Source organism: Daldinia vernicosa (assembly GCF_022497035.1).
Source record: "Daldinia vernicosa strain CBS 139.73 unplaced genomic scaffold F5Y00scaffold_2, whole genome shotgun sequence".
Lineage (NCBI taxonomy): Eukaryota > Fungi > Ascomycota > Sordariomycetes > Xylariales > Hypoxylaceae > Daldinia > Daldinia vernicosa.
In genome coordinates, this window is record NW_025953918.1 from 928,501 (window position 1) to 954,001 (window position 25,501).

The 25,501-nt window shown below is 46.2% G+C and overlaps 7 protein-coding genes across 7 annotated transcripts; 6 read left to right on the plus strand and 1 right to left on the minus strand.

Moving 5' to 3' along the window:
• Positions 1–521: 521 nt before the first annotated feature.
• F5Y00DRAFT_62985 (uncharacterized protein) lies at positions 522–1,634 on the plus strand. Its single transcript, XM_048013926.1, has one exon. The coding sequence runs from the start codon at positions 884–886 to the stop codon at positions 1,523–1,525; it is 642 nt and encodes a 213-aa protein (XP_047869867.1). The 5' UTR covers positions 522–883; the 3' UTR covers positions 1,526–1,634.
• F5Y00DRAFT_62982 (WD40 repeat-like protein) lies at positions 1,634–5,092 on the minus strand. Its single transcript, XM_048013925.1, has 3 exons — positions 4,661–5,092; positions 4,074–4,519; positions 1,634–3,995 (listed from the first exon to the last, which is right to left on the minus strand). The coding sequence occupies exons 1-3, from the start codon at positions 4,836–4,838 to the stop codon at positions 1,743–1,745; spliced, it is 2,877 nt and encodes a 958-aa protein (XP_047869868.1). The 5' UTR covers positions 4,839–5,092; the 3' UTR covers positions 1,634–1,742.
• Positions 5,093–10,293: 5,201 nt separating this feature from the next.
• Positions 10,294–13,490, plus strand: F5Y00DRAFT_257239 (Pleckstrin homology domain-containing protein; the record flags this gene model as incomplete). The annotated part of the gene is made up of 5 exons (XM_048010528.1): positions 10,294–10,860; positions 10,955–11,497; positions 11,548–11,790; positions 11,848–12,031; positions 12,079–13,490. The coding sequence occupies 5 exons, from the start codon at positions 10,294–10,296 to the stop codon at positions 13,488–13,490; spliced, it is 2,949 nt and encodes a 982-aa protein (XP_047869869.1).
• A 1,415-nt stretch (positions 13,491–14,905) lies between these two features.
• Positions 14,906–15,551, plus strand: F5Y00DRAFT_257240 (uncharacterized protein; the record flags this gene model as incomplete). The annotated part of the gene is made up of 3 exons (XM_048010529.1): positions 14,906–15,041; positions 15,143–15,309; positions 15,381–15,551. The coding sequence occupies 3 exons, from the start codon at positions 14,906–14,908 to the stop codon at positions 15,549–15,551; spliced, it is 474 nt and encodes a 157-aa protein (XP_047869870.1).
• A 2,557-nt stretch (positions 15,552–18,108) lies between these two features.
• Positions 18,109–20,838, plus strand: F5Y00DRAFT_224035 (MFS general substrate transporter). The gene is made up of 3 exons (XM_048005946.1): positions 18,109–18,930; positions 18,994–19,281; positions 19,341–20,838. The coding sequence occupies exons 1-3, from the start codon at positions 18,704–18,706 to the stop codon at positions 20,599–20,601; spliced, it is 1,776 nt and encodes a 591-aa protein (XP_047869871.1). The 5' UTR covers positions 18,109–18,703; the 3' UTR covers positions 20,602–20,838.
• A 426-nt stretch (positions 20,839–21,264) lies between these two features.
• Positions 21,265–22,857, plus strand: F5Y00DRAFT_224036 (mediator complex, subunit Med18). The gene is made up of 2 exons (XM_048005947.1): positions 21,265–21,925; positions 21,989–22,857. The coding sequence occupies exons 1-2, from the start codon at positions 21,498–21,500 to the stop codon at positions 22,326–22,328; spliced, it is 768 nt and encodes a 255-aa protein (XP_047869872.1). The 5' UTR covers positions 21,265–21,497; the 3' UTR covers positions 22,329–22,857.
• A 641-nt stretch (positions 22,858–23,498) lies between these two features.
• F5Y00DRAFT_257243 (uncharacterized protein) lies at positions 23,499–24,404 on the plus strand (the record flags this gene model as incomplete). Its single annotated transcript, XM_048010530.1, has 2 exons — positions 23,499–23,781; positions 23,839–24,404. The coding sequence occupies 2 exons, from the start codon at positions 23,499–23,501 to the stop codon at positions 24,402–24,404; spliced, it is 849 nt and encodes a 282-aa protein (XP_047869873.1).
• Positions 24,405–25,501: the final 1,097 nt, after the last annotated feature.

The window sequence follows — 25,501 nt, forward strand, 5'->3', positions numbered from 1 at the left end:
GAAACAACTTCGTTGTTACGCGAGAAACTCTAACCTATCTAGCGAGCCCGTGGCTTGTATATACCTCATATATGTTCTTTGTCCTAGATGTCTCATCTAGAATCCTGACAAATACACAAGTATCGCTGGCCAACTTTGTCTCAGTACTCCAAAGTACAAGAGAACATTGGGCAATTTATTGTATAAAATGTAGCTTGTCTACCTAAGCAAACCATTTCAACAAAGACAGTTGAATCATGGTATCTAGTAATGTATATATAGACGAAGTTTATAATAAAGCAAAGCAGTCTATTTTTCATCTGCTTTCATGAGATATATCTTAGATTAAGGTAGATTTTGATGATTGAATATTGAGATGTCGCCTCAAGTGTAAGGCCGTATAAGTGACATATAAGTGACATTAAAAAAATCATGCGTTATACGGAAATTTGAAAATATTAAAGTAAAATTTAAAAGCTACCTGTAAAGAAAGAATCATACTCAACAGCTTCAAGTTATTTATAATTCATGTTACAGAGAGGTGGACATGAAGTTAGATATAGCAACTGAATCACTAGCTGTGAAGGGGGTGCCACCTGACAGTCAGCTGACAAAAGCTTTGGGACGTCATTGCACTCTCGGCCCCACCAGGCCTCACGTTGTCGCCTAAGCAACCTTTGAAGCTTTGAAGCATCCCGCTTGCCACTATCCAGCTGCCTGCAAATGATACAACTGATACAACTTCACATTTTAATATAGGAACTTGACCTAAAAGACCGCCTATAAACCCTATATCGAGCATCCAACACAGTCGCATCTCCGATCCAGAAAACCTCCGACCCCTCCTCAAAAAGAAAAAAGAAAAAACCACCAAGCCGATCACGATCCAAACCCCACCACCACCATGAACCGCCTCTTCGGCAGCGCGCCCAAGGCGCCCAAGCCCACCCTCAACACCGCCATATCGAACATCGACGCGCGCATCTCCTCCTTCGACGTAAAAATCGCCTCCCTCAACGCCGAGCTCGGCACGTACCAGACCAAGATGGCCAAGATGCGCGAGGGGCCGGGGAAGTCGGCGCTCAAGGCCAAGGCCCTCAAGGTGCTCCAGCGGCGCAAGCAGTACGAGTCGCAGCGCGACCAGCTGCAGTCCCAGGTCTGGAACATGGAGCAGGCCCAGACCATGCAGGACAACCTCGCCGGCGTCATGACCACCGTCGACGCCATGAAGACCACCCAGAAGGAGCTCAAGAAGCAGTACGGCAAGGTCGACCTCGACAAGATCGAGCGCATGCAGGACGAGATGGCCGACCTCATGGACGTGGGCAACGAGATCAACGAGACCCTAAGTCGCGGGTATGAGGTCCCCGACGACGTAGATGAAGCCGAGCTGGATGCGGAGCTGGAGCTGCTGGGTGCCGAGATGGAGATGGAGGGGGCGGGCATGGAGGCAGGCGGCGTGCCTGATTTCATGAGGGACGAAGTGCCCGAATTCATTGACGAGCCCCCGGAGGCTCACAACAAGGTACAAGAGGCAGCGAGGTGATATCACGAGACTAGCGAGCGAGCTTATTTTACCAGGTAGATGGAGAAGGGAGTTATTGGAGTTTACACGGCAAGGGGTTTTGGAAGGTCTCTGTTTTTTACCATTATACTCTATTTAGTTCAAGGTCGCTATATCGATACTACTTCGACCCGAGTCATCGATACTCATATCGTCATGTACACATATATCCCGTAAACAATGCAGCCCTTGAAAGCTTCTACTCTACAGTCCCGAAAAACGTGGACGCCTCTTCGAGCTCTGGGTCCCCGTTGCAAAAGTCCCAACCCACGATGGTGCTCGTCTGACTACAGCAAATTATCCGTCGTGCGTCGAACTGCAACTTGAAAATTCTAGCGGGGCTTGTATCCGCTTGTGGGATATGGGGATGCTGCTGTTGCTGGCCCTGTACTTGGCCTTGCGCTTGGGACGTTATAGTCTGTGACTGGGGCTGTGCTTGTTGAACCTGATGCTGGGTGTGCGGTGTGATCATATTGGCGAGACTAGGAGGAGGGCCACCACCGCTGCTTGTTGTAGCGTGTCCCGTTGTAGAAATGTTAGATGAGTTTTGTTGGCTGGCTGGCTGGGCCGATGTCTCCCCGGCGGTCGTAGTTGCTGAAAGGGCTTGTTGTACGGATTCTCTGATGCGACTTTGGGCAAGCTGTGCTCTGTTTACGGCACTGTTGACGACTTGTCTTAGCTGTGAGCGGATAATGGGGTTAGGTTCACGACTGATGGCCGATTGTATGTGAAATTGGTAGGTTAACATGGTTGGATAGGAGGTTAACGCTTGTTGGAGGGCTGCTGGTCCCTGCGGGACACAAGCATCGATCATTTGCGTGTATGATGAAGTCGTTTGAGGGGTGATGGTGGCAAGGATAGGGTGCTCGACGTGAGTGAAATTCGGATGTGCTTGCGTCGGTGGGGCGCTTGCGGGAGGCGCCGTTAGGTTGTTAGTAGAAGGCGGAGCTGATGATGTAGGAGGTGCTCTAGAAGTAGAGCGAGAAGACGTTTGCCTAAGGGCTGCCGCTGCGCCTTCTTCCTGGCGAAGCGTATGTGCGCTCTTCCAGACACCCTCCCTATCCCGCCGCCAGATTATAATACTTTGGTCGTAAGAACCGGAAACTATTCGCCCGTAAGGACCGCCGCCGCCGCCGGGAGGAAGCGTAGCCCCGTATGCAGTAATATCTTCAGGCCGGCGACTACCCGCGTTATGTGGTCGACGCCTCAACGACTGGACCTCGTGCTCGAGATTTCCAGCATTTAAAGCCTTAAAATATGCCTGATCGACAGCCTTTGCCTCTAGCCGATCTTGCTCGATGCTATAAGGAAGATCACCGAACCCGGCCTGTACAGTACGGACAAGGTTGCCATGCGCCCGCAAACTCGCAACTTCGAGGCCCGTTTCTCGATCAAAGACCTTGACTTCATTATCGCTACTCCCACTCACAATCCGCCGACCGTCATACTGGACACAGGCAATACCCTTATTATGCCCAAGAAAAGTCCTCTGGCATGTCTGATTTGGCCAATCCCACACTTTGATATGTCTATCGCCACTCGCTGAGACAATTTCGCGATCACAAATCTGAACAGCGTTTACGGCGGCGCCATGCCCCTCAAGGCATCCGATCATCGTGTACGGTGGTTTAATAGCGGCTTGGTTTATAGGCGAGTCGTCGAACCCAAAATTTCTAAGATTTATTGGTACAGGGCTAACACCTTGGGACCCGCCATATCCCAAGTCACCGGGTCGCAATGGAACACGATTGAAAATCTTGATTGTCTTGTCCTTGGAGCATGTTACGAGGATCCGTTTGTCAAACTTGACATTAAGAACTGATTCCCTATGCGCCTTCTTCAGCCGCTGGATGATTTCGCCTGTGGAAAATTTCCATAAAATCACATCCGAGTCGCTACTCCCCGAGACAATTAGATCCTCCTCAGGATCCGAGTCGAACTGTAAACAAAGAACTGATCCTTGATGACCCACAAGAGGCGGTCGTATAAGGCGCCGGGTACGTAGGTTCCATATTCGTAGCGTACGGTCTCGGCTACCACTGACAAGATATTCCGGGTTATATTGGAGGCTGTAGATGCACTCGTTGTGTCCCTCATCTAGGTGGTCCGGATGAGGTAATTGGAAGTTTTTGTACCGGCCACGATCCCAATTGCGTTCCAGCCTTCGTCTCATCGTATATAGGTATTTCCAATTAATTTTGTATCTGCGATCAATCGAATCATAAATCCAAAGCGTAGACTTCAGTAGGCTAGGTAAGCTAGGAATAGTCTCAATAAGCGATTCGATAGTCGCTTTGCCTTTGCCTTTCGATACTCGGGAAGCAGACTGCCCTCTTTGGTCTTGCATGGGGCTGGGCGACTTCATCATCAGGCTGCCCATATGCTGGATAACACTAGTGTTGCTCTGAACAGACGAGCCACTCTCCCCAGGCTGGCGAGTGTGGAAAGTACTCTTATCATACAGGTTAGGTACGGTTCTCGCTCAATAGATGCACCTCTAGTCTAACGTTCGAGGGTAGAAGACACTCACATTGTACTGGTCAGCCACGGACTCTTGTGATACGGCTGCATCAGCGTCGACCATATCATAGTCTTCGTCATCTTGTGCTGCTGGTTCCGATACAGCTCGTTTCTTATTCGCGTGGCCGTCTTCGAACGATTCTATCTTTTGAGATGGGACTTGGGTTTCGTTCATCCTCTGTTCTGCGGCTGTGATTTCGGATGGTATGGCCTTCCACCCTTCTAAATAGAACAGTCGCTCCCAAAGTTTGCGGTCCAAAGCCAAATCGTACCAACCCCGGCAGCACATTGCAACATGAATCAGCGATACAGGGTCTAGATAACCCAGGATTTTGAGGCATATCTCCGGTGGTAGGCGTTCCACGAAGTTGATATAAAGGCGAGGATTTAGTCCGTTCATGACGATGTCGGCGATCACGGTGGTAGGCAATTCGTTTAGTATTAACATTGCTAGTCCTAAGAGTTTAAAAAGGTCATGTCAGCGTAACAGATCATATAATATAGCTAGGTGTGAGCTAAATTGAGAGTAGTAACAATATTTCAACAATATTTCAATTATGGGGAATATCTGGTTGGTAATCGAATTCGTGGACTTACGAGTCTTCTGGTGTATCGACAGTGTGGGTAATTGAGCCGATAGCCATGCCGGTATGTCGGCAACTGGTCGCTTCGCCGTCAGCGACGCATTACTGGTAAGACTACCTGAATCGGAGGGATTAAGGGGATGCTCGGAATAACCCTCGTCAGGTTCTTGGGTCGGGGAGAAAGGATCCATCGAGTGGCTCTCTGGCAGCCTCGTGCTTTTTGATTATCGGTCTGATAGTATGTTGTGTATCTTTATCTTGCGTATCTTGTGGGCTTGGATAATTCCTTATACAAAAATTCGAAAGGGCGTTATGAGGCGTAGAGGTAGGAAAACAAGTGATGGGCAGAAACTTAGTAAGGCAGCACCAAACTTGGTTCAGTATTGGTTAATGATCGTTGTTATGATGTATCACCACGTGGATCGCGAAAGAGGCGACAGACGCGTGCAAGATGCGTTCTCGGCCGAAAATAGACATGTAAGTATATTAATGCGACAATGAGCAGCGATAGAAAAGTTACCCACGATATCGGAGGGAATAGAGGTTCGCGGTTGTGAAAGTGAGATGATCTATCTAGGTACCTTATGGAATTACTTAGATCAACGTTGTACCGGAGAATTGATGCGACGGTCGTGGTGGGTACGAGTTTATCGGAACGGGCAAATCTAAGGTTTGCGAGCAAACTTACCTCCTAACAGGTTAGGTACCTAACATAGGACCTCCAATGGCCAGTCCTATTGGACGGATTTGACGGAATACATGGACTACTAACCTAACCGGGTCAGCTGTTAGGTACCTAGGTACTTATGTAAGCAGATGAGGGGGAGGGGCTACAGAGCCTAACCTAACCTTTATTCAGTATTAGCCACCAGATGCTAGCACCTGAAATTCCATTAGTTGATTTTCTCTTAATAGCCAAATTTGACTTCACCATTGCACCAATTCACATGAGATACGTAACCTTTTTCCCAATCGTTTCTCCCATAGCGGCTTTTCCTATACGAATAATATCAGGTAGTTATCGATGACCTTGGGTTTTAAAATCCATGTAGGATTCTATGTATTACCCTGCTGCGCTGGGCCTGTAGGATAGGTGCATCGATAGGAAAACAACCTATCGATGCCACCTCCACCACCCAAGAAGTGGCTTTATTACAGCGAAGGTAGGAAGCAAGAATAAGGCCACGTGTGAAACTATTATACAACTGACTGGCCGCCTGTAGTCATGTCTATGGAAAATTTTCAATGGAATTAGATGAGATAACTACACGTTTATGAGCGTGGGTTAACTTCGTCTTATATCTATTTTACTTTATTGCAGATCCATCGTGAACTAGATTTACAGCCTATTAAGGAGTACTCTAGGTTTGCTTAGTGAAATCCCAATAATTATGTTATCTCTCTAACACCGAATATTTGGCATTAGATGGATATAAATATTTGATTCTACTTTATACGTTTAGGTTGATATATTCCCAAGTTCACCCCAGCCGATTATTGTTATTTGCCGGTTGAGAAGTGAAAAAAGCCAATTTATCAACGCAGGTTCTATTAAGTACCTAACCTATATACCCCTCCCCTAAAAGTTACTACACAATCGTGAACTCGCACAGGTACGCGCAAGTGTCATGTATCTTGTTATATGTAACGAGTAGATTCTTGACTCCATTTCTAGAGCTAGAAAGAGAATTTAGAGATCAATTAACCGGGTTAACAAGTAATAATGTATTGATATGGACTTTGGAGAAGGATCTTGACCGAAAAGCAATATAGTAGCATGTAATATTTAATAAGCTGACACATAAGATAGGAAAGATATCGAAAGAAGCATGCATAGAAGCATTATCGAACACTAATATCTAATCCTTGCGTCGGCTTTCTTTCCTGTGGCTGTCATATAGATGATGCCGTCGTGCACCCATCATCCGCATGCACTAGACACCCGCAGGGTTCAAGAGGTAACCCCGCCTGGTGATCATAGTGGGTTTATCAGGTGAGTCGGGATTTTGCCCCTTTTCGTGTTGACGGGGTGTTTAACATTTTGGGCTAGTTGTTTGATGCTAAGTTAGATCTACTACAGACCAGGGAATACGTATATTATAATGTTGGCACTATTCGAATATCCAAGGCTCACTTCTACATAAAAGCTTCCAGTTTATAAAAGGAACACGATCCATAAAGTACCTATAGTGCAGTGGCTGACTACTTTGCGCAGGCAGCAGCAGCCAAGAAAACATTCAGTGCTAGAGTCAGGTGGGACGGGGTAGATGGCATTAGCCCCGTGTCGTATTTAGGCAAGTTGATGTAATATGGGGATATTTTAAGAATTACTTGCAGCGAGGCTTTATACACTATATAAAAGTTTCCAGCCTACTAGTTTGTCAGTAGGTAAGGTAGATTCTATTCAGCTTACTATCTTACGCGTATAAGATATCCTTCTTATTAATCTTTTTATGCGGTATTACTCTAAATGCCTTAAGTAGTATCAGAACTGAGGATATTATCGCGACCAGTCTAGGTATCCTTTAAGACCAATATGTAGAGGAAGATGCTATGGCCCAATGGCCTAGAGAGGGTTCTCTAGTGCAACGGGATTTAGCCCCTTTAGGAATAGACCCGGGGATTCGCTAATTTGAAACAGCCAGAGATAAAGACTCCATCACAATTGATGGCCAATTGCGGGAGTCCGCAGATAGAGGTTACTTGGTGGGGAAGTGCGAGACGTACTGTGCAAAGTATAGGTACCTAGATATGCATTCTACAGCCTCAGACTTGAATAATGATGTTAAACATCTTTGGTAATATATCTTGATGTGGCATGGCTATTTTAACATATAAGGCTCGACTTGCCCACTATATGTACTTTATATACATGTAGGTTTATAGTGCTTCAGAAGGGAAGAGGAAAATATTGTATTTGCTTTCACTTAACTACTCTATTTGCATCGTTGAAGTAGGTAGTTGTCTATGAACCTTTGCGGCGTGGCGTTTAGTACCAAATGATCTACTTGATAGCCTGTCCTCTTATTAGACATCAGCACCTCCTACCATGAATAGCAACATCTCAAAAGGGTGTCGCCAGGAGTGCCAATATTGCAATTGTGAAATTCTCACAGAGGGTTAAAAGGCCTTCTTCAGCAGCTGAAAATCTCATTTAGGATACATGTTAAACGTAATCCTGAGGTCGTCTTGACACCAACAAAGAGAATTTGATCGACTCGAACGGGCAGTCGCCGCCTAGTAGTTACGGATGAGCCGACAAAGCAAATAGACAACGTATATCAACATCTTATTTCTGAATTAACAGAAAACCGTACAGACAACCCTGTATGCAAATACGTTTTACCACTTTAGCCCGAAGTTGAAGGGCCAGAGCCAGTTATCCCCCCCAATAATAAGGGGGTAACATCTATTCTGAAAAAGCCCACCTGTGAGCCGTCGACAATAACGACAACAACCACAACGACGTTGGGTTTCAGCATGCGAGTAGATGGGACCGGAGGCCTTAATTCCCGTTAGCTCAAGGCTTCTAACGAACTTGATGGACTTCTACGGCCGGTACACCTAGTCTTGTGGAATTATTTCGCCAACAGGGTCAGAGTATAACCGCTTTAGAAATACGGTATGGAAAGCAGTTAATGAAGTAACTATGGAGTTTCCAAAGGATGTTGGCTTCAATAATAGCCTATTTACCACCTGTTTAGTCGGACTTCATCGAGCGGCTAGAGATGCGAGAATTTTGCCTTTCGATCGACGAATATATTATATACTAATGGAGCATTTTCTAATGTATGTAAAGATAACCCCTTTCCTCTTACATTAGCGCATATAATATGAGAGCGGAAGGGACGTGGAAAGGATATAGAACAAGCGAAGTTATAAAGCGCACCGCCGATATCCCATCAAACTAACAAACCTTGTTGGCTCTCCCTAAGAGATTAAATAGAGCTTTCCAATGCAATAAATGTATATGAACATAAGAAATATCAGAAACGAAGAGCTTTGTCCTATGAATCGCCTAAATTTAGGCAAGGGAGCTGTTGGGTGCGAGATGCCATAAACGCGCGGTGTTTTCACCAGGGTTCTAATAGCAGGATTACTTGGGCGGTTAATCATATTGATGCTTGATGGGTATTGACATCAATAGCTGTTGGAACTTGACCTACGGTTGTTGAATGCTTTTTGTGAAGGGTGAAGGGTACTTTATTGGGAAGTGCGAAAGGCACTGTGGCACGTATTTCAAATCCTAAGGGGTAGTCGACCGATGCTTTTAGCAATACAACATCCATCCATCGAGGTGTTACATTTATGTACCTAGTCGTTCTCCCTCCTCGAAATCATCCGTGCAGCATACATGCCTTGAAGATTTAGTGTTGGTTTTTATATTATATCGTTAACAAGTAGAGGTAATTTTAAGACTTAGGTAGATATGGTTATCTTAGGAGGTAGATAACCATAAAGAGAGTTTATCGAGAGTTTGTCGAGTGGAAGTTGAGCAATGGTGTATTTTTGCGGTAGATTTTGTGCTACCTTTGTCTTTAGGGGTGCTGCAACTACCATGAAGGGACCTAGCGGTGGATTAGGCGAAGTTGCTGCACTGGATGTATTTCACTAATTGGTGATCTAGTAGTACATGTTAAAAGGTACATTTGTGAATCAGCCATAACGTTGTCAATGTTAAGTACCCCACTGTATTAGCAATAAGGCCGCAAGTTAGAAGAGTACATCGGACTGGTCAAGAAGGGCCAGCCACATTGTAACAAGAACTAACCCGTTTAGGATAATTGGTCATTGAACTTGTTGCCGACACTCGACTTCCAAGTAACTTTACAAGCCAAACCTAAACCCAACCAAACTCCATTCCAACTCATAGTCTGTCGCAGTCCACACAATCCACCAACCCGCTATCCATCTGCAATCCACACCGACGCCAAATCGACAAATAGACAAATCCATAATCCACAACGCACGACCACCAACCAGTCAACTACTTCATTTTATGTAGCCCTATGTAGGTACAGGCACTGTAGCCGCCCACCTGACATACACTCGGATCAGTACAAGGGAAAAAAAGGTGCTAGCCCGCCCGCTTCCTCCAACACTCGTCTCTGTAACCGCCGAGTGCGGTCGTCCTGACTGTCGATGTTTCAAATCTTCCTATCACCATAAGGCCGCATTTGCGATTCGATTCGATATTCGATATACCGAGTCTTAAAGATACCCGACTGTTAATTCGTCTGATATTGCATTATATTGAGTACGAAGAAAGCGCAGAGTCGTTTAGGATACTTCGCGTGACAGGGACCATTTCAGGGGAGAAGATAACAAGAGAAGGCATAAATCAGGATATTTATCTGAATTCACCATCCCCTTAGGATTCACTGTATAAGTTGACGTGGAACGAGTCCACTTGAGATAAAACCCAAGGACAACCGTCCCACATCACCAGCATCTCGTGGGGATCTCACCGCAACCTGTCTGGCCCCTCCACCGCATCAATCTCGACCCCTTTCAACCCCGAAATTCTGAACACTTCTAGCCAACCAAATCTCTCGAATCGATACCACTCGTCCCGTCTGGACGTTTAGGTACGGTTACCAACTAAAGCGTGTCCAACTGCGGCGACAGTCGTATGGGCTGAATAGCATGGCACATGCTCCGGCACTTTTACGGACTCACACGGCCCCCGTCTTCCCAGCCAACAACAATTACGGATCTATGTCGGCGTCTACTACGAGCAGCCTCCGCACAAGCCAGTTATCCGGCTCGACAGCCATCAACTCGTCGAATTCTTCGCTTTCATCTATGGTTCCTACATCGAGTAACGGCAATGTGGTGCCCACCACAAATATTATCAACCAGAGGGCTGATGCCTCCAGGTCGCTTTATCAAATATGTATCGCGCTGAAGCAGCGACTAACTCGCGTCCCTGGTTTCGAGGTTCATCTCGACGCCCTACCGCCAACCCACAATGAAGATGGCCCCGTGGAATCCTTATGGAATCTGCTGCGAACTGGAGTACCTCTCTTGACTATATATAACTGCTTGCAGCTAGAAAGCCCATTAGAGATCGATCCTGGGGCCAACGAGACTAAGCGACCCAAATTAGCCGTATTCAAATTCCTCCAGGCCATCATGAAACGTCCTGAGATCCCCTCCGAGTCCTTTATGATCAGTGATTTGATGGGAAACGATACCACTGGTTTCGTCAAGGTATGGCTCTTCCGTGTTGCTCACTTATCTACACAGAAATCTAGCTCAAATATCAATCATGTGTCACGAATAGGCAAGCTAACCGCTCAATTAGGTTACCCAAATTGTGAATCATGTTTTGGACCTTGCCGAGCAGCGAGGTCTACTTCTGCAAGTCCAAGCGTATCAAGAAGAGAGTGGACCGACAGCGCCTGGGTCTCAAATGACATATCGCGACCATATCATCCAAGAACTTGTCGATACCGAGCGAAAATACGTCCAAGATCTGGAGAATCTGCATGATCTCAAGAAAACTTTAGAGCAGAAGGGTGTGATTACCGGTGATATCATCCACCAGATATTCTTGAACATAAATTCGATATTGGATTTTCAAAGGCGATTCTTGATTCGTGTCGAAACTACAAACTCGATGTCGCAGGATATGCAACGATGGGGTGCGCCATTTGTCACATACGAAGATGCCTTCGATATTTATCAACCCTTCATCGCAAATCAGCGGAAAGCAGGCCAGATAGCGAACAAAATCTTTGACAAGATTCAGTTGGCCGAGCACCCTGTGTCGTTTGATTTTAACACATTGGATAGTTTCCTCCTGAAGCCCATGCAAAGACTGGTCAAATATCCTTTACTACTAGGAGTTGGTACCCACCATTCAAATTTTAGATCTACCGATGCTAACCTATTTAGTCTCTCTTGAAAAAGTGTGAAGATGAAGAAGTCAAGGCCGACTTAGCTGCAGGCATCAAGGCAGCAGAACGAGTTCTTACGAAGGCAAACGAGGCAGTCAATCGTGACCTGCTAGACGAAGCTTTGGAAGAACTCACAAATAGAGTAGACGACTGGAAGAGTCATAACGTCAAGTCTTTCGGACGGTTGTTGTTGCACGGTGTGTATACTGTCATTACTGGACGTAGTGAGCAAGAAAAGGATGTAAGTCTCGCAAATGCGATCTCTACGATGTATAGATCGGCACTGATAATAGTTCAGTATGAGATTTATCTGTTCGAGTGTATTCTCCTCTGCTGCAAAGAGGTCCAACCAAACAAAACCAAGGATAAGAAAGACAAGAACAAATCTGCGCCGAAGATCCCGAACAAAAATAATAAACTGCAGCTTAAGGGGCGGATATTTATGACTAACGTGACCGAAGTCCTCTCGTTCGCAAAACCGGGTACGTAACACAAAGCTCAAGTGTAGAATTCAACCTAACATTTCCAGGTTCATATACGGTGCAGATATGGTGGAAGGGCGATCCCGGCGTAGAAAACTTTATTATAAAGTTTTCTAACGAGGAAACGATGAAGAAGTGGGAGACGGGGCTGGTTTCGCAGAAGAAAGAACACGCGCCGAGCACAGCTATAAGCCCCGACCAATCCACACCGGATTTTGCATGGATGCGAAATCAAGGCGGTCTCGAGAACCCCTACGCTCAGCAGGACGACGATGAGGACGAGGAAGAGGAAGAAGCAGTATCGGTACAAGTCACTCAACCGAGCGATGGCTTCCCGAATGGCGGAGTTATAAATCGTAATGCCTCAAGTACAAGTCTCAGGCAACGCTCCGCTACTGGAGAGAGTAACCTCTCGTTAGCAAGTATCGCTCGAGCACCACCGCCGCGCTTTCCTCTCCCGGCACCCCCAGGGCAGTTGAGTCTTCAAACACAAGGTGGTACGCAGTCGCCTAGTGCCCGTATTATGGAGTCGTATTTTTCTCCCACAGCAGAGTCCCCTGCATCGTCACGGACGAGCACGGCAAGTACCTTGTTTGCATCCGCGAATGGACAACAGTACCCGTTCCCAAGGACTGGAACACCTCAAAGCGGTTGGGAAGATAACAATCGTTACACTGCCCCAGCTTTGCCACGAGCTCCCTCGAGAGACGGTCCATCACCGATGAACGGAAGGAATTCCGCCAGAACAGCGTCGTTCCAGCAACAACGTAGCCGGTCTTATAGCACTCCAGATATCAACGGGCAGCAAAACGGACGTAGGACTAACAACAGTACCCCGGTCCCCGCCGTGCCTGGGATTCCATCTCATCTTCACCCTGCACACGACCCAAGCATCCCGCGGTCTCAAACCGGTTCCCCCAGACAGGACATCCCTGTCCGTACCAGCACGCAGAGCCCAGGTGTACAGCGTGACGGAGGGACCTTGTCTCAATTCCCCACCCAACCTATCTATCCTCGACAAGCAACTCCAGCCTCGGGGACGGCAACTGGAGGTACAGCACCTCCGACATTGAGTGTAGATAACCGACAGCCCGTGTCACCGCCGCTGGGCACTGCTACGCAAGGCAACCCACTCTCGAGTCCTGATTCGTCAATTCCCGCACAATTGAAAGTCAAAGTGAACTGTGATAGTGGGAACTATTTCACGCTCGTTGTTCCATTTAATATCGCGTACCAGTCTCTCAGCGACCGCATCGATGTTAAGCTTGCACGATTCACAACCAGTTCGATTGCTAAGGGCACCCTGAAGCTGCGATATCGTGACGAAGACGGAGATTCTGTAACAATTGAAAGTGACGACGACATCCAAATAGCATTCTCGGAGTGGGGTGAAGGTGCGCGCAATTATTCTGGCGGCGTTGGAGAAATAGAACTTTTCTGCGTCGGAGAAACGAGTTGAGCCTTTCCCAGGGGGCTTGGCGATAGGGCCTGAAAGGGACTTTCGACACGAAATCTTTACTAATACGGCAATAATTCATCCACAGACAGCCAAAGCGTAACCCCGACACTAGTTGCATTGATATTGCTGTGGTGCCGGCACGCTCATAACAGACGATTCCATCTCGATACCACTTCTTACCCTTCAGATCCGCCAAACGTTCATTTTATGACTTTACGATTCTTGCAGATATTTTAGATACCAGACCTTTTGGTCACATATGGATTGGCTTTGGGTCCTCGCCAGATGAAAAGCAGCCTTACATTCGTTCGCACGCTTTAGTGCTACAAGAGAACTGTCGATCGTTATGGATACGCTTCTATTACGAAGCCCTTTACGGCTTATTGAGAAATCATTTTTGGTTCGATCCGAATCTTATATTTTACAATACATCCGACTATCATTACCGTGCGAAGCGGGACAAGCATTCGACGAGATTCGAGGGCTTTTACTGGGTTGGGTAGCATGGCTACTGGCCCATAGAGGGAGCTATAAGAAGGATAATCAGGTATTTCGGAATTTGGCCATTTTTGATAACCTTGCACGGGTCGGCGCTAGTTAAGAATGGATGGCGGTTCTACTGTTTCCCGCCTCTCACTTTGCAAACATGAAAGAGCAAGAGGATTGTCATAGCATTGTCGGGAGTGAACCCAGGGCTTCAAACTGGAGGTGTAATGCAGATCCGACATGACGTAGTTGATGGCCATGATGTCTTAAAGCATGGCGAGTGGCACTACTAGCGGGGTCCCGCTTAGAGTGTTCAAAGGAGTAAGAGTTTGACAGCCAACTACTTATATATAGGTGGATTGATGCTAAGATTTCCAAGCCGTTCTGCGTCTATATTATATGCATATTCGTAGCTTTCCTGATCTACCTAGAATACTCGTTTGAGTAGTATACACAAGGTTCTAACATGTGATCTATCTTGGTCTCGAACTAGCCCTACAAACGATTTGCTTGGCCCGTCGTAGGAGGTTGAGTGTCAACGGACATGGTCTTCCGCATTTTACCTATTTCGTCCGATTGGCTCTGTATTATTCTTCCCTTCTCAGCCAAATTAGTATACAGCTCTCCTCCTTATACCCTGCTTAGATTATTTATAGATATGTAGCGTTCCATTACTTCGAATACAGTTGAGCCGTGTAAATTAACAGGTGGCGTTGTAGATATAGATATTGTCCACCTATAAAACCGCTCTGAAGATCACTCATCATCATCCTCATCATTATCACCCAAGACTCGTAGTTTTGGTTTTATAGTTTTACGTAACCAACTTATTACACTCGTGCCGCCGCTTCAGCTTAGTAAATATTTATTAATAACCCATTATTCCTTATCAGATCCAGAGTCTCTACTTACCTAGGCAAGAGGACAAGATGCTCTCATCTCTTGCTCGCAGCCTCCTTTTAATCGCTGCCGCAGCGATTCCGGCAGCGCTGGCGAAGCCAGAGCAGATTCGTGCCGTGCAGTCGCCTATCTTCCATTACTATTTACAGGCATACCCAGAGGACCGTATGTTCACCCCTCCGTCTTTATAATCTTTATGTCCCCCTTTTCCTCCATCCTTGCGTTCCAGGTGCAGCATATGAAACTAACCGCTATCCTTCGCGTAGCCGAGATACCGGTAATGGGCCCCGAGGCCAGCAGCGAATACTTCAACATCGGGGGCTGGATCCAGAGCATGAACACGTCGCTGTTCTTGAACATTGGAAACGATCAGACCTCGTACAAAACGTTAACATTCGCGGAGGCGACTGTTACTGACGCTTGGGGACTGGAGGTATTATTTCGAATTCTTAAGTATATTTGACATGGTTATGCACCAATTTCTAACCATTTTGCCATCAATAGGGGGACACGATTATCACGAGCCAGGGCAGCAACTATGGTCGCCAGCTCAACTTCCTAGTTTGCAAGCTGACTGGCGACTATTGGCAAGTATATCTGCAGATGGGAAGCGAAACACCCGCGGGCAGGACTTGCAGCAATTATCAGAGCCTGCATCTGCCCTGCTTATGCTAAAATAAGTCTTGAGAAGCGATGCGAAGGGGGAAGGTTATAAAATTTGGCTGAGGGTGTAGGTTACGGATCGGGGGGCGGAAAAAAAGCCTATGCGACTTTCTAGCAATGTTGGCAATATTCGCAAGCTAGGTAAATGAACTGTAAATAAAATCTGGATATGTCAATGGCTTTCGTTTGGTCAATATTCTTTTGGTTGTATATAGGTACGCTTGGTTTGATATTCGGTGGCCTCCATGCTATGGCCTGCTGATGGGTGCTATGTGCAATCCTGCGTTCAGCTCACATCCGACTGCGTATGCTTATCCCCCCCCAGAATGACATCTCTAACCTAATTGTACGTTTCTAGTATCAATTGGTTGATAATCGTCATATTCAGATCCCCATTCAAATCAACCTAGGACGCCGACTTATGCTTTCAACACTGGGAGTTGTTTCATTCCGTAATCTTCCACCATATCGTACAGAAGAGCGAAAGTCTTTGGATCATATCTTCGTTTAGGGTATGCCAAAATCTAATAAGACGTAGTAGCTTTTTTGACCCCGACCGGTAGTTGTTATATTCTCCCTCTTCAGAGCTATCATCTCTTTTTCTTTTGTGCGTAGGTAAGCTTATCCTTGAATCGCGCAAGGTGGTAATTGATCTCGCTGCTCTTGGGTTTCGAAGGCTGCGGCCCATCCATACAATTCCGTAAAGCCTGTTCAACCTGCGCACATCCAGCAATATTAGATCCTGCAGATGCCCAGCATGCTACGGGACATATTGGATTAGCTCAAGTATGATACAGTAACACGTTATTGACAGGATATTTCCATGTTTAGAGGGGATCCAAGAAGAGGGAGGTATTTGCGCATACCTAAAACGGATGACATGAGAGCCATGCACGGACGCTCCCTCTGGCCATTCGGGTTGCGAACTCGGAGGGTCTTCAACGGAGGAAGACGGATTGGCTTTTGCGACGCCGACATCTTGAAAGATCGAACACGGTATCGGATCCGGTATTTCCTATCCGGTCGTTGATACTTGCCGTCAATTGAAAACCGCGTGGCCCGAAACGAAGCTTTTCGTAAGGGAAAAAAAATGTTAAGCTAAGCTAAATCTAGCAAGGAAAAAGAGTGATCACGTGGAACCTTTTTTTTCTTAGTGCACAGGCCAAGGAAAGAAGCTCGTGTAGGTAATACATAGTGTGGATTTACATAGGTAAGAACTTCCATCCTTGTTATCCGTATAGCCGTGTCACATATTCTTTTTTCAGTCTTTTTTTTTTTTTCCTTTAGCGACTTGCCAGCTTCCATGCTCGAATAAGATTCTGATCTAAGCCCACCGAACGATCAAAAAGAGCAACCAGCATACTATGTAGATCAAACATGGTGATAATTTACTGCAGCCCACACCATTGGAGACAAAACGGGGATTAGATATCTGCATGTGCATTGCATACCCGTTCCTTGGACATGCTATTCGCACTTTCGGTATGATTGGCATACGACGTGGTACACGTAATCCTCCCCGTGGTGGATTTTGGTGATAGCGCGCATCAAAGACAGGGAGGTAACCTCGTCGAGGGCTTGCTTACACGACATCGATTACTCCGAATTCTGGCCGCGATATCGGCACCTCTCTTCTCTTTGGGAAATTTGGCTGTTGTTAGGTTTCGCAAGCAAACAGTATCGAGCTGTCGGGAGCTAAGACGATTTACACTAGGGAGCTACTATACAATACTATACATCATCTCAGTTTCTCGAGGATCTCGAACAGATCGAATGGTTCATTGCCAGATTCTGGGAGATTCAGGAATCCATATAGATGCCAAGTCGAGTTCAAGAAACTTGTCGTCAGTTAAATTGTCTAGTGAACTGTCTACTGCGAGTTTACACCATAGGTACTGCCTATTAGCAGATGCCCTATACCTATAATGACCAATGATCACCAAACTTCAACTTGTTATCAACTTCTACTTGTGATTTCTTGATGTCATGAGCTGATTCGCCTTCTTAATGGGTCTCAGGTTCTAGTTGGTTGCCATGTCTCGCATCTGGAGGCGGGATCTCCTATACGCCTAATCAATCCCGCCTTATGGTCGTAAGAAAGTCGCGCAAAGCTGAAGAAGATCTTTCAACGTCAAAAACTGCTCCCACGTCTCCGCCCGCCACGGTCTCGACGTAATGCTAGCCGAGCTATTAGAATGCGCCAACAAGATCGAGAATACATAGTATGTATGATCCTCTTCGGCGTCAAGCTTAGTCTTTGTTAGCTCGCGTAGGTCATTCTTTGATCCTCGGCTGATGGGTACTGATTGATAAGATAATTTTTACTAGCGTCCCCGTCCTTCCTGCACTGGGGTCCCATTCGATCGGCTAGTGCCCTAATCGAGTTTGGTTCAACCAGGTCCCTTGAACGTTGGTGGGTCGCTAGCTGACCTGGAATGCCCGAGGAACCTTCCCTCTTCGGAGTTGAATTTTTTTCACGACTGCTTTGTTCAGGCTTCCCTTCTCAGCTTAATCATAAGTACGGATGATTTATGGTATGATTTTACGTAACCTACCTTGATCTTTTCAGAATCGATCAAAATGGAGCAAAACAAAGTAGAATTCAAAGGTATCTTTAATATTTCCTAACCACGCTATCTTATTAGCTTCGAAGTAGCGTTCGGTAAAGTATACCCTTCTGGGTATGGGATTGCTGCTTGGTCGTTGTTTATGTATTTTTGAATCTCAAATCATGGACTATACTACGTAAGTCTCTTAATCACTTCCGGACATGCCATAGCAGCCATCCTCCGCTCTACTTGTGATACTATACCCCACTCTTTTAGTTACCTTGTTATACTCATAGTGGCATGGCCAGACCCAGAGATCAAAGTTAGCTAGGGTACTTCCCACTTATCAATCTCCGGTACGGTAGGAGCGCCTATCTGATCAAAACGCCCATCAGATAAATAAAAGGATAGGTTAACCACCCCAAGATCTTTCCCTTTCATTAATCCAGCCAGCATCGTTGCACCTCTCGGCCGAGAATATATATCTCTCTCTATATATATCATTACGTATATATTAGAGTAGATAATAGCTCATCACTTGGCGTGCATTGCAATCGCTTAAATTGCTGATCGCCGCCTACGCTACCACAGGATTGCTCGAATTCAATAGCCACAATGAGAGGTCCGCTCGCTCGGTTCACCCACCCTACCGAGGTGCCGGTGGAGGAGAAATCCAACCCGGCAAACGATAAGGAAGCTGGCGTCGTCGATAACCAACCCCGGAATGGTGAGACTGATACCGATGGCGACGCCATCGACAACAATGCTCAGGCCGGTGTCCAGAAAATCGAGGCCACGACCATGGTCTGGACGAGGTCTAATCTCATATTAGCTTATGTCTTGTAAGTTACTATTAGACTGTCTCTCTTATTTCCATATCTTATAGGTAAACTAATGATACATAGCATCTGGATTATCTACTTTGTCGACTCTATGCAACAGGGCATGGGGTCTCTTTTGACTCCCTATGTTACTAGCGCGTTTGCCCTGCATTCGTTGACTGCCACGACAAGCGTCATGTCTGGTATCTTCGGCGGTGTTTCGAAGCTCACTCTAGCAAAAATATTGGATATCTGGGGTCGACCTCAGGGTTTCTTGGTCGTGGTCCTTTTGATGACCGTCGGACTTGTCATGATGGCAGCATGCAACAACGTTGAGACTTATGCAGCTGCGCAGGTCTTCTATTGGGTTGGGTAAGTTACTAACCTTTCCGAACCCTTTTAGTAGCCCATGTATTTATTAACTTTCTTAGATACAATGGAGTCAGTTACTCCCTCTCTGTTTTCATCGCCGATACCTCGCACTTGAAGAACCGAGCCTTAATGTTGGCGTTCATCTCGTCTCCCTATATCATAACCGTATGGATTACCTCTCCCATGGCCGACAGCGTCCTATATGGTATTGGCTGGAGATGGGGATTCGGAATTTTCTCCATCATTACTCCCATCATGTGCCTTCCTCTATTCTTCTTGTTCACCTGGAACTACCAAAAGGCAAGGAAGGCTGGATTGGTTATCAGCACCCCGAGCGGCCGTACAACATGGGAATCGATCAAATACTACTTCTGGCAGTTTGATGTCATCTGCCTCATTCTTCTCACGGGTGGTTTTGCGCTCTTCCTGCTTCCTTTCAATATCTACTCCTACCAGTACTATGGCTGGAAGGACCCCTTGGTCATTTGCTTGATCATATTCGGTGGACTGCTTCTCATCGGAGCTGTGGTCTGGGAACGATTCTTCGCACCAGTCAAATTTATGCCTTGGGAGCTCCTCAAAGATCGAACTGTCCTTGGAGCTTGCATTCTTTCTGCTGTTCTCTTCGTCGAATATTATATCTGGACTGCCTACTTTAGCTCCTTCCTCCAGGTTGTCCTCAACCTCGATGTAATCCAAACCGGTTACGTCGGTAATATCTACAGTCTTGGATCGTGTTTCTTTTCCTTCATAGTGGGTTTTCTGATCCGCTGGACTGGTCGTTTCAAGTGGATTACCCTGTACTTCGGTGTACCGGTCACAATTCTCAGCATTGGCCTACTTATTCACTTCCGACAGCCTGGTACCTACCTTGGCTGGATTATCATGTGCGAGATCCTATACGCCTTCGCTGGTGGTGCCTGCGTTATTGGCGAGCAAATGGCCGTCATGGCCGCAGCTGCTCACCAACACGTCGCCGTTGTCCTCGCCATGGAGGGTATGTTCAGTAGCGTCGGTGGTGCTATTGGAAGTACTGTTGCCGCCGCCATCTGGACAGGCGTTTTCCCCAAGGCACTGGCCAAATACTTGCCTGCGGAGTCTCAGGCAGATCTTGCAAGTATCTACAGCCAACTTCCGATTCAACTCTCGTACCCTGTTGGTTCGGCGACTAGGGATGCTATTGTTCTAGCCTACGGTGATGGCCTAAGGTGGATGTTCGTCGCTGCTACGGCCATTACTGTGTTGGGCCTTGTTGCTGTCGCCTTCTGGCGGGATATTAAGGTGAAGGACTTCAAGCAGGTCAAGGGTCGTGTGATTTAGAATCTATACATGAGGCCCGGAGCATTTGCTTTTCTAGCAATAATATAAAAGGGGTACAGCATATGGTTCAACGAGGGGATTCCGGTAATGGCATGGGTTGTGGTGTATTAAGAACCAGCGGATGAAATCTACGTGTAAGATGATGCGGCGATGTAGATATGGGATATGATGCCTGTTGGTTCACTGAATCACGCTCATCTCAAATGATTAATGTTCAATAAAGAAGATGTTTTCTAACCATGCATGGTCATGTACTTGTGATTGCAATTCTTATCCTTTCGTAAGAGATTCTCAGGAGTCTTGGTCAAACCAATTATGTTTATGTACTCCCATTCTAGATTTAAGTAGCATAACCAAAATAATGCTAATTTTAAGTTCTTCACTACAATATATAGAAAGCCATTAGCGACGGTATTATTTTTCAAGGTTGTAAACTCCTGTTTCTATTTTTTTTTTTTGTGACATCCCTTTAGACGTTGCTGATCATAGATGAACAACCAGTAGGTGGCCGGCTTAGAGGCTCATGGCCCTTGTGCTTCGTGCAACATCGGATATAAGTGGGGCATATACCTAGATCAGGCACTGCACTTAGGTACCTAGCCCAGTGTCTTGTCGGCTGGTTGCGGGTCGTTACGGGTGTCTGTGGGGTCAACATTACCTAAACTAAGCTTCAACTTCAACGTGAACATCAACGGAATCTCAAACCCCATTTGCCCATACTACAATCATCCATTATAAGTCCTGCTTCACTTATTTTGATTAGTACCTCGTATAAACCTGCAGTTCTGCTTCTTACTTCCAAGTTTCTCAGCCAATGCTTTAGGCGCACACTCTCCTACTTTTAAGCAGCATCTAGACAGCCTCAGCCGTAAAAGACATCGCTAGGGCTAGACAATATGCGGGAACTTTTCCTCACTGCAGCCGTCAAGGATTCAGACTTTGCAATGGCATGCGCAGTCTTGCAAGGCTTAACGTGGATGAACGCTCGTCACACAGTCCATCGTATTCTATTCTTTCATGGCCAACCACAACCGCAACCCCTCAAAGTCACGCGTGCTTTCCAACAATCACGCTTCTTACAGCTCTGGAAAGATCTAAGTAGCCAATTGAATCGGTCGTCATATGTTATTCAGCTGGCCTACGAACTTGTGCCGGATAGGGATTTCGGCAAAGAAACTAATATGGAGTTCAATGCCCTACCTGGCACTTTGCGGTGGACAGATCTACCAGACCCTCTTCGAGACACACCAGTAACACAAAGAAAGAAGATTGAGATTCCAGAGCAGAACGGTCTTCCCACAGCTCTTACTGACAACGGCTTCCAGTATGTTCTACATTTACATTGGCTGAGCAGGTAATGGAACTGGTACTGATGAATTGTTTTTAGGTACAAGAATGAAATCATTCAGGAGAGCTACTCTTTCGTCAGGGAGAATGTCGAATTTGTTTTCAGCAGATACTATCACCTCCCAGAATCGCAAGGGCGGCCACTGGCTGCTCTCCCTCCCTGGGCTGATCTTCGGCCAGTAGATCCAGCACAGAAATGGGTGTTGAATGTGAAACTGAATGTCATTGATGACAGCCAGCCGGAAAAGGTGAAGAAGGCAAATGGGGAGCTCTTAGTTGTGAAGGCAGAGCTTGAGAAGATATTTAATTTTAAGGCTATTGATAGGAGGGTCTTCGACACTAGGATTGCACCACCCCCTGTAATACCCGGTCGAGGATAGAACAGCTGGCAATGCTGTTAGTATAGTTATCAACCTAGTGTAAGAAGGTGTGTCATCCCGATGGCGACTAAGTCTGAGGTCCTACGAAGAAATACAAGATGGCTGGTACAGGTCATCGAGGTCATGAACCAGTATAGAGGGGTTGTGCTTTCACAAAAAAAGATAGGAGCAAAGGGTAGCAAGGATATAACAGACAGACGCCAATGCAATGGCCAGATGTACATGGCCATGTGGTGTTAATACATAATTACATCTACCTAAGGTAACTTAACATTTCCCCAGGACCTGGCCATCCATTTCAATGGGGAAAAGCATACCCAACAAAGGAGTCATTACGTATATGTACATTCATGACCACCAGTATGTATCTACCTAGGTAGGTACGCAACCTGAATTAGGAGCTCAAGGCGAAACAATGTCGTTGTCCTGTTAAATTCATGTGGTGACAACTTCTATATCAACAGAAACACGATTCAACGGGACATTGTTTTTATATTGGAAGTTCTGATTACTTAGTATCGAAGTTACTGCGATTAAAGATACATAGATAATAAACTGTGTGCTATCTCAAATTTCTCTGAAAGACACGTCAGGCTGTTGTACTGTGCATTCGTACCTGCCCTAAGTTTGTTGTTAACAGTTAGCAATCACGACTCTAGACCTTGCTTCATTGCTTCCGTGACAGAGGAACGTACCTAAGTAAACACGCGCTAGTTGGAGGTATATTTCAGTGTCTACCTAATTTCAGGTAAGAACGATAGGATGGTATTTCCTTCTTTCTGTTAGCAGGTGGTCCACGTCCCGACCGTGAGTCACGGTTATAGCATCAAGGGAAGGAACGAGGCCTCAGGGCTAAGTATATAAGCAGACAGGTCCCGTAGTCCGGGAATCAACAACGCTTCCACACTTTCTAAGAATCGGCAGTCGCTCTTTCTAATATCGTACTTATCGTACTTACCACCTGGCCGCCAATATATAAACTCCCCACAGCAGACAATAACTTCCTAAGGTATTTACTTCCTTAACAAGTTTCTTACAGCTTCCTGACCCTAACCAAGACTCTTTTCCCTATTCCTAAGTCATCTCAATTGGTTAGGTTTCATCGACCTTACTGATTTATTCATCTTGTCTAGATCATCTTGATAATATCTTCACTGATCACAGGCCGAGATGTCTTCCCACAACAATACCAACGGCAACACCAGCAATGGGGAGCGACCGGCTACACCTCCGGAGACCGTTCAACCGGAGACCGTTCAACCGGAGACCGTTCAACCTTTCCCCTACTATGATTCCAAACAAGGTCACAACAACTACCCACCCTACCCAATTAGACCGCCACAGAGCTTGAACCCTACCAATCTACATACGTATCCCGTATGGGCGAGTCGACCTGGTATTCCTCTGAAAGGGCCTACCGCTTCACACTTCGGGCAGGGACAGCAAGTTACCGGTGGGTTGGCCATTTCAGGGTCGGTTCCATCAATCCAGGCTAACAAGTATCATTTAGCACCACCGCCTTCAGCACCTGTGGCGCCCGAAGCGTACATGGGTCCACCATTATCAATTTATGGGAACTTCAACACTGCCTCTCAGACACCTTATGGCGCTCATACATCCCCTTCTCGCCATCCTGAGACGATGCCAAATGGTACCATGAGCCCTACAACCCCTCGAGTTGTCCTTCCACCTCCTCGAAGACACCAGCACCACCCCAACTCGCAGACGCCTACTCACCGCCGAACTGGAAGTGGAAGTAAAGGTAAAGGCACTGCATTTCCTCCTAGCTTTGTCCCCAGCAGTCGCCAGATAATCACCGATCCGCGCCAGACCGTAGTCAGCAGCCCAACATTCAATAACTACTATCTTCCTATGCAGGCACGAGGCCATCAGAATCTCTACCAGGGACAGCAAATTCAAATGCCGCAGCCTCACATAGGTAGTACTGCTCATGCTGTGACTCCCCAGGAACCGAAGCCGCCGCTTGACAGACACGCCCGCCAGAGAATCCTTGACGAGCAAGCCAAAAGCTTTTCTGAGGAAGACGATGCCGCGTTCTACCCACACAAGGACTGAATGTTACGGAGAGAAATTGGTAGGGATGGGGCTCTGCATCCCGATGATATTCCCCTTTCACTCAAGGGGTTCATGACTTGGGGGGGGGCAGAGTTTTTTGGGACAGGAAAATCTTGAGAAAATGCAGAAAATCAGAAAGATTGAGTTGTGTTCATGCGAGTCCACTTTGTAGTGGCTGCAGCCCAGAAAGGGGTCCATGGAGCAGGAGGGAATAAAACGGCAGGCCAACATTATCGCCGCAATACACCTCTCTGATTCTCATCTACGGGCTTCTATAAAATAGTTGGCCCAGGCCATGGTTTGCGCAGTTTTTCACATTTCGTTTAGGCATCTTAAGATGCACCATGCTGTAATTAGTTCTTTCATGGCCCATGAGGTTCATTATAGACAACGCAATGCATTTCTCTTTTCCACACTACCTTCGAATACTAAATGTGAAGATATTGAACGTTCAATTGCTCATAAAACTCTTTTTGTAATAACGTATTTCAGTTGAATAAGACTAAAGTCGCCCACGTACTTTACGTACGTATAATTCAGGGGCCTTTACTCCCCTTTTTCACTTTCTTTGCTTACCAGTAGGATCTAAGTTTATTATAGTGTCAACATCTACCTCAGGAATTCTAGTTCTTCCTAAGGAATCCCCGGTATTTGCTTCTCTACCTACAGTTTCGATCTTATCATAAATATGGATTGTGCTATCTGACATTCTTAAGGGGGACTAGGAACTTTTATATCTCGTGCATATATGACGTTTTATAATCGTCCACGGATTAAAGCGAAGTGGTGATGGGTGTTGTAACTCAGTCACTATATAGTAGGGAGGCAATAGCTATTATCACGACTGTATTTAAGGAAGTACCAAACCGAACAGCTCTAAGAGAGCATGTTACATTTATCAACAAAAACGAGGATGAAGGTTCCGTATCATACTGGTTCATAAAATATTGCCCCTATTATCTTTTCGTTTTTAGTGAGGATGTCGTACTTGTTATAGGAGTTAGATCCCTTTGTGTAATATAAAGAGAGCCTTAAATCATGCTGCAGTATCTTATGCTCTGAGTTCCTTAGAAAATCGCCATCGATAGGTGATAGCT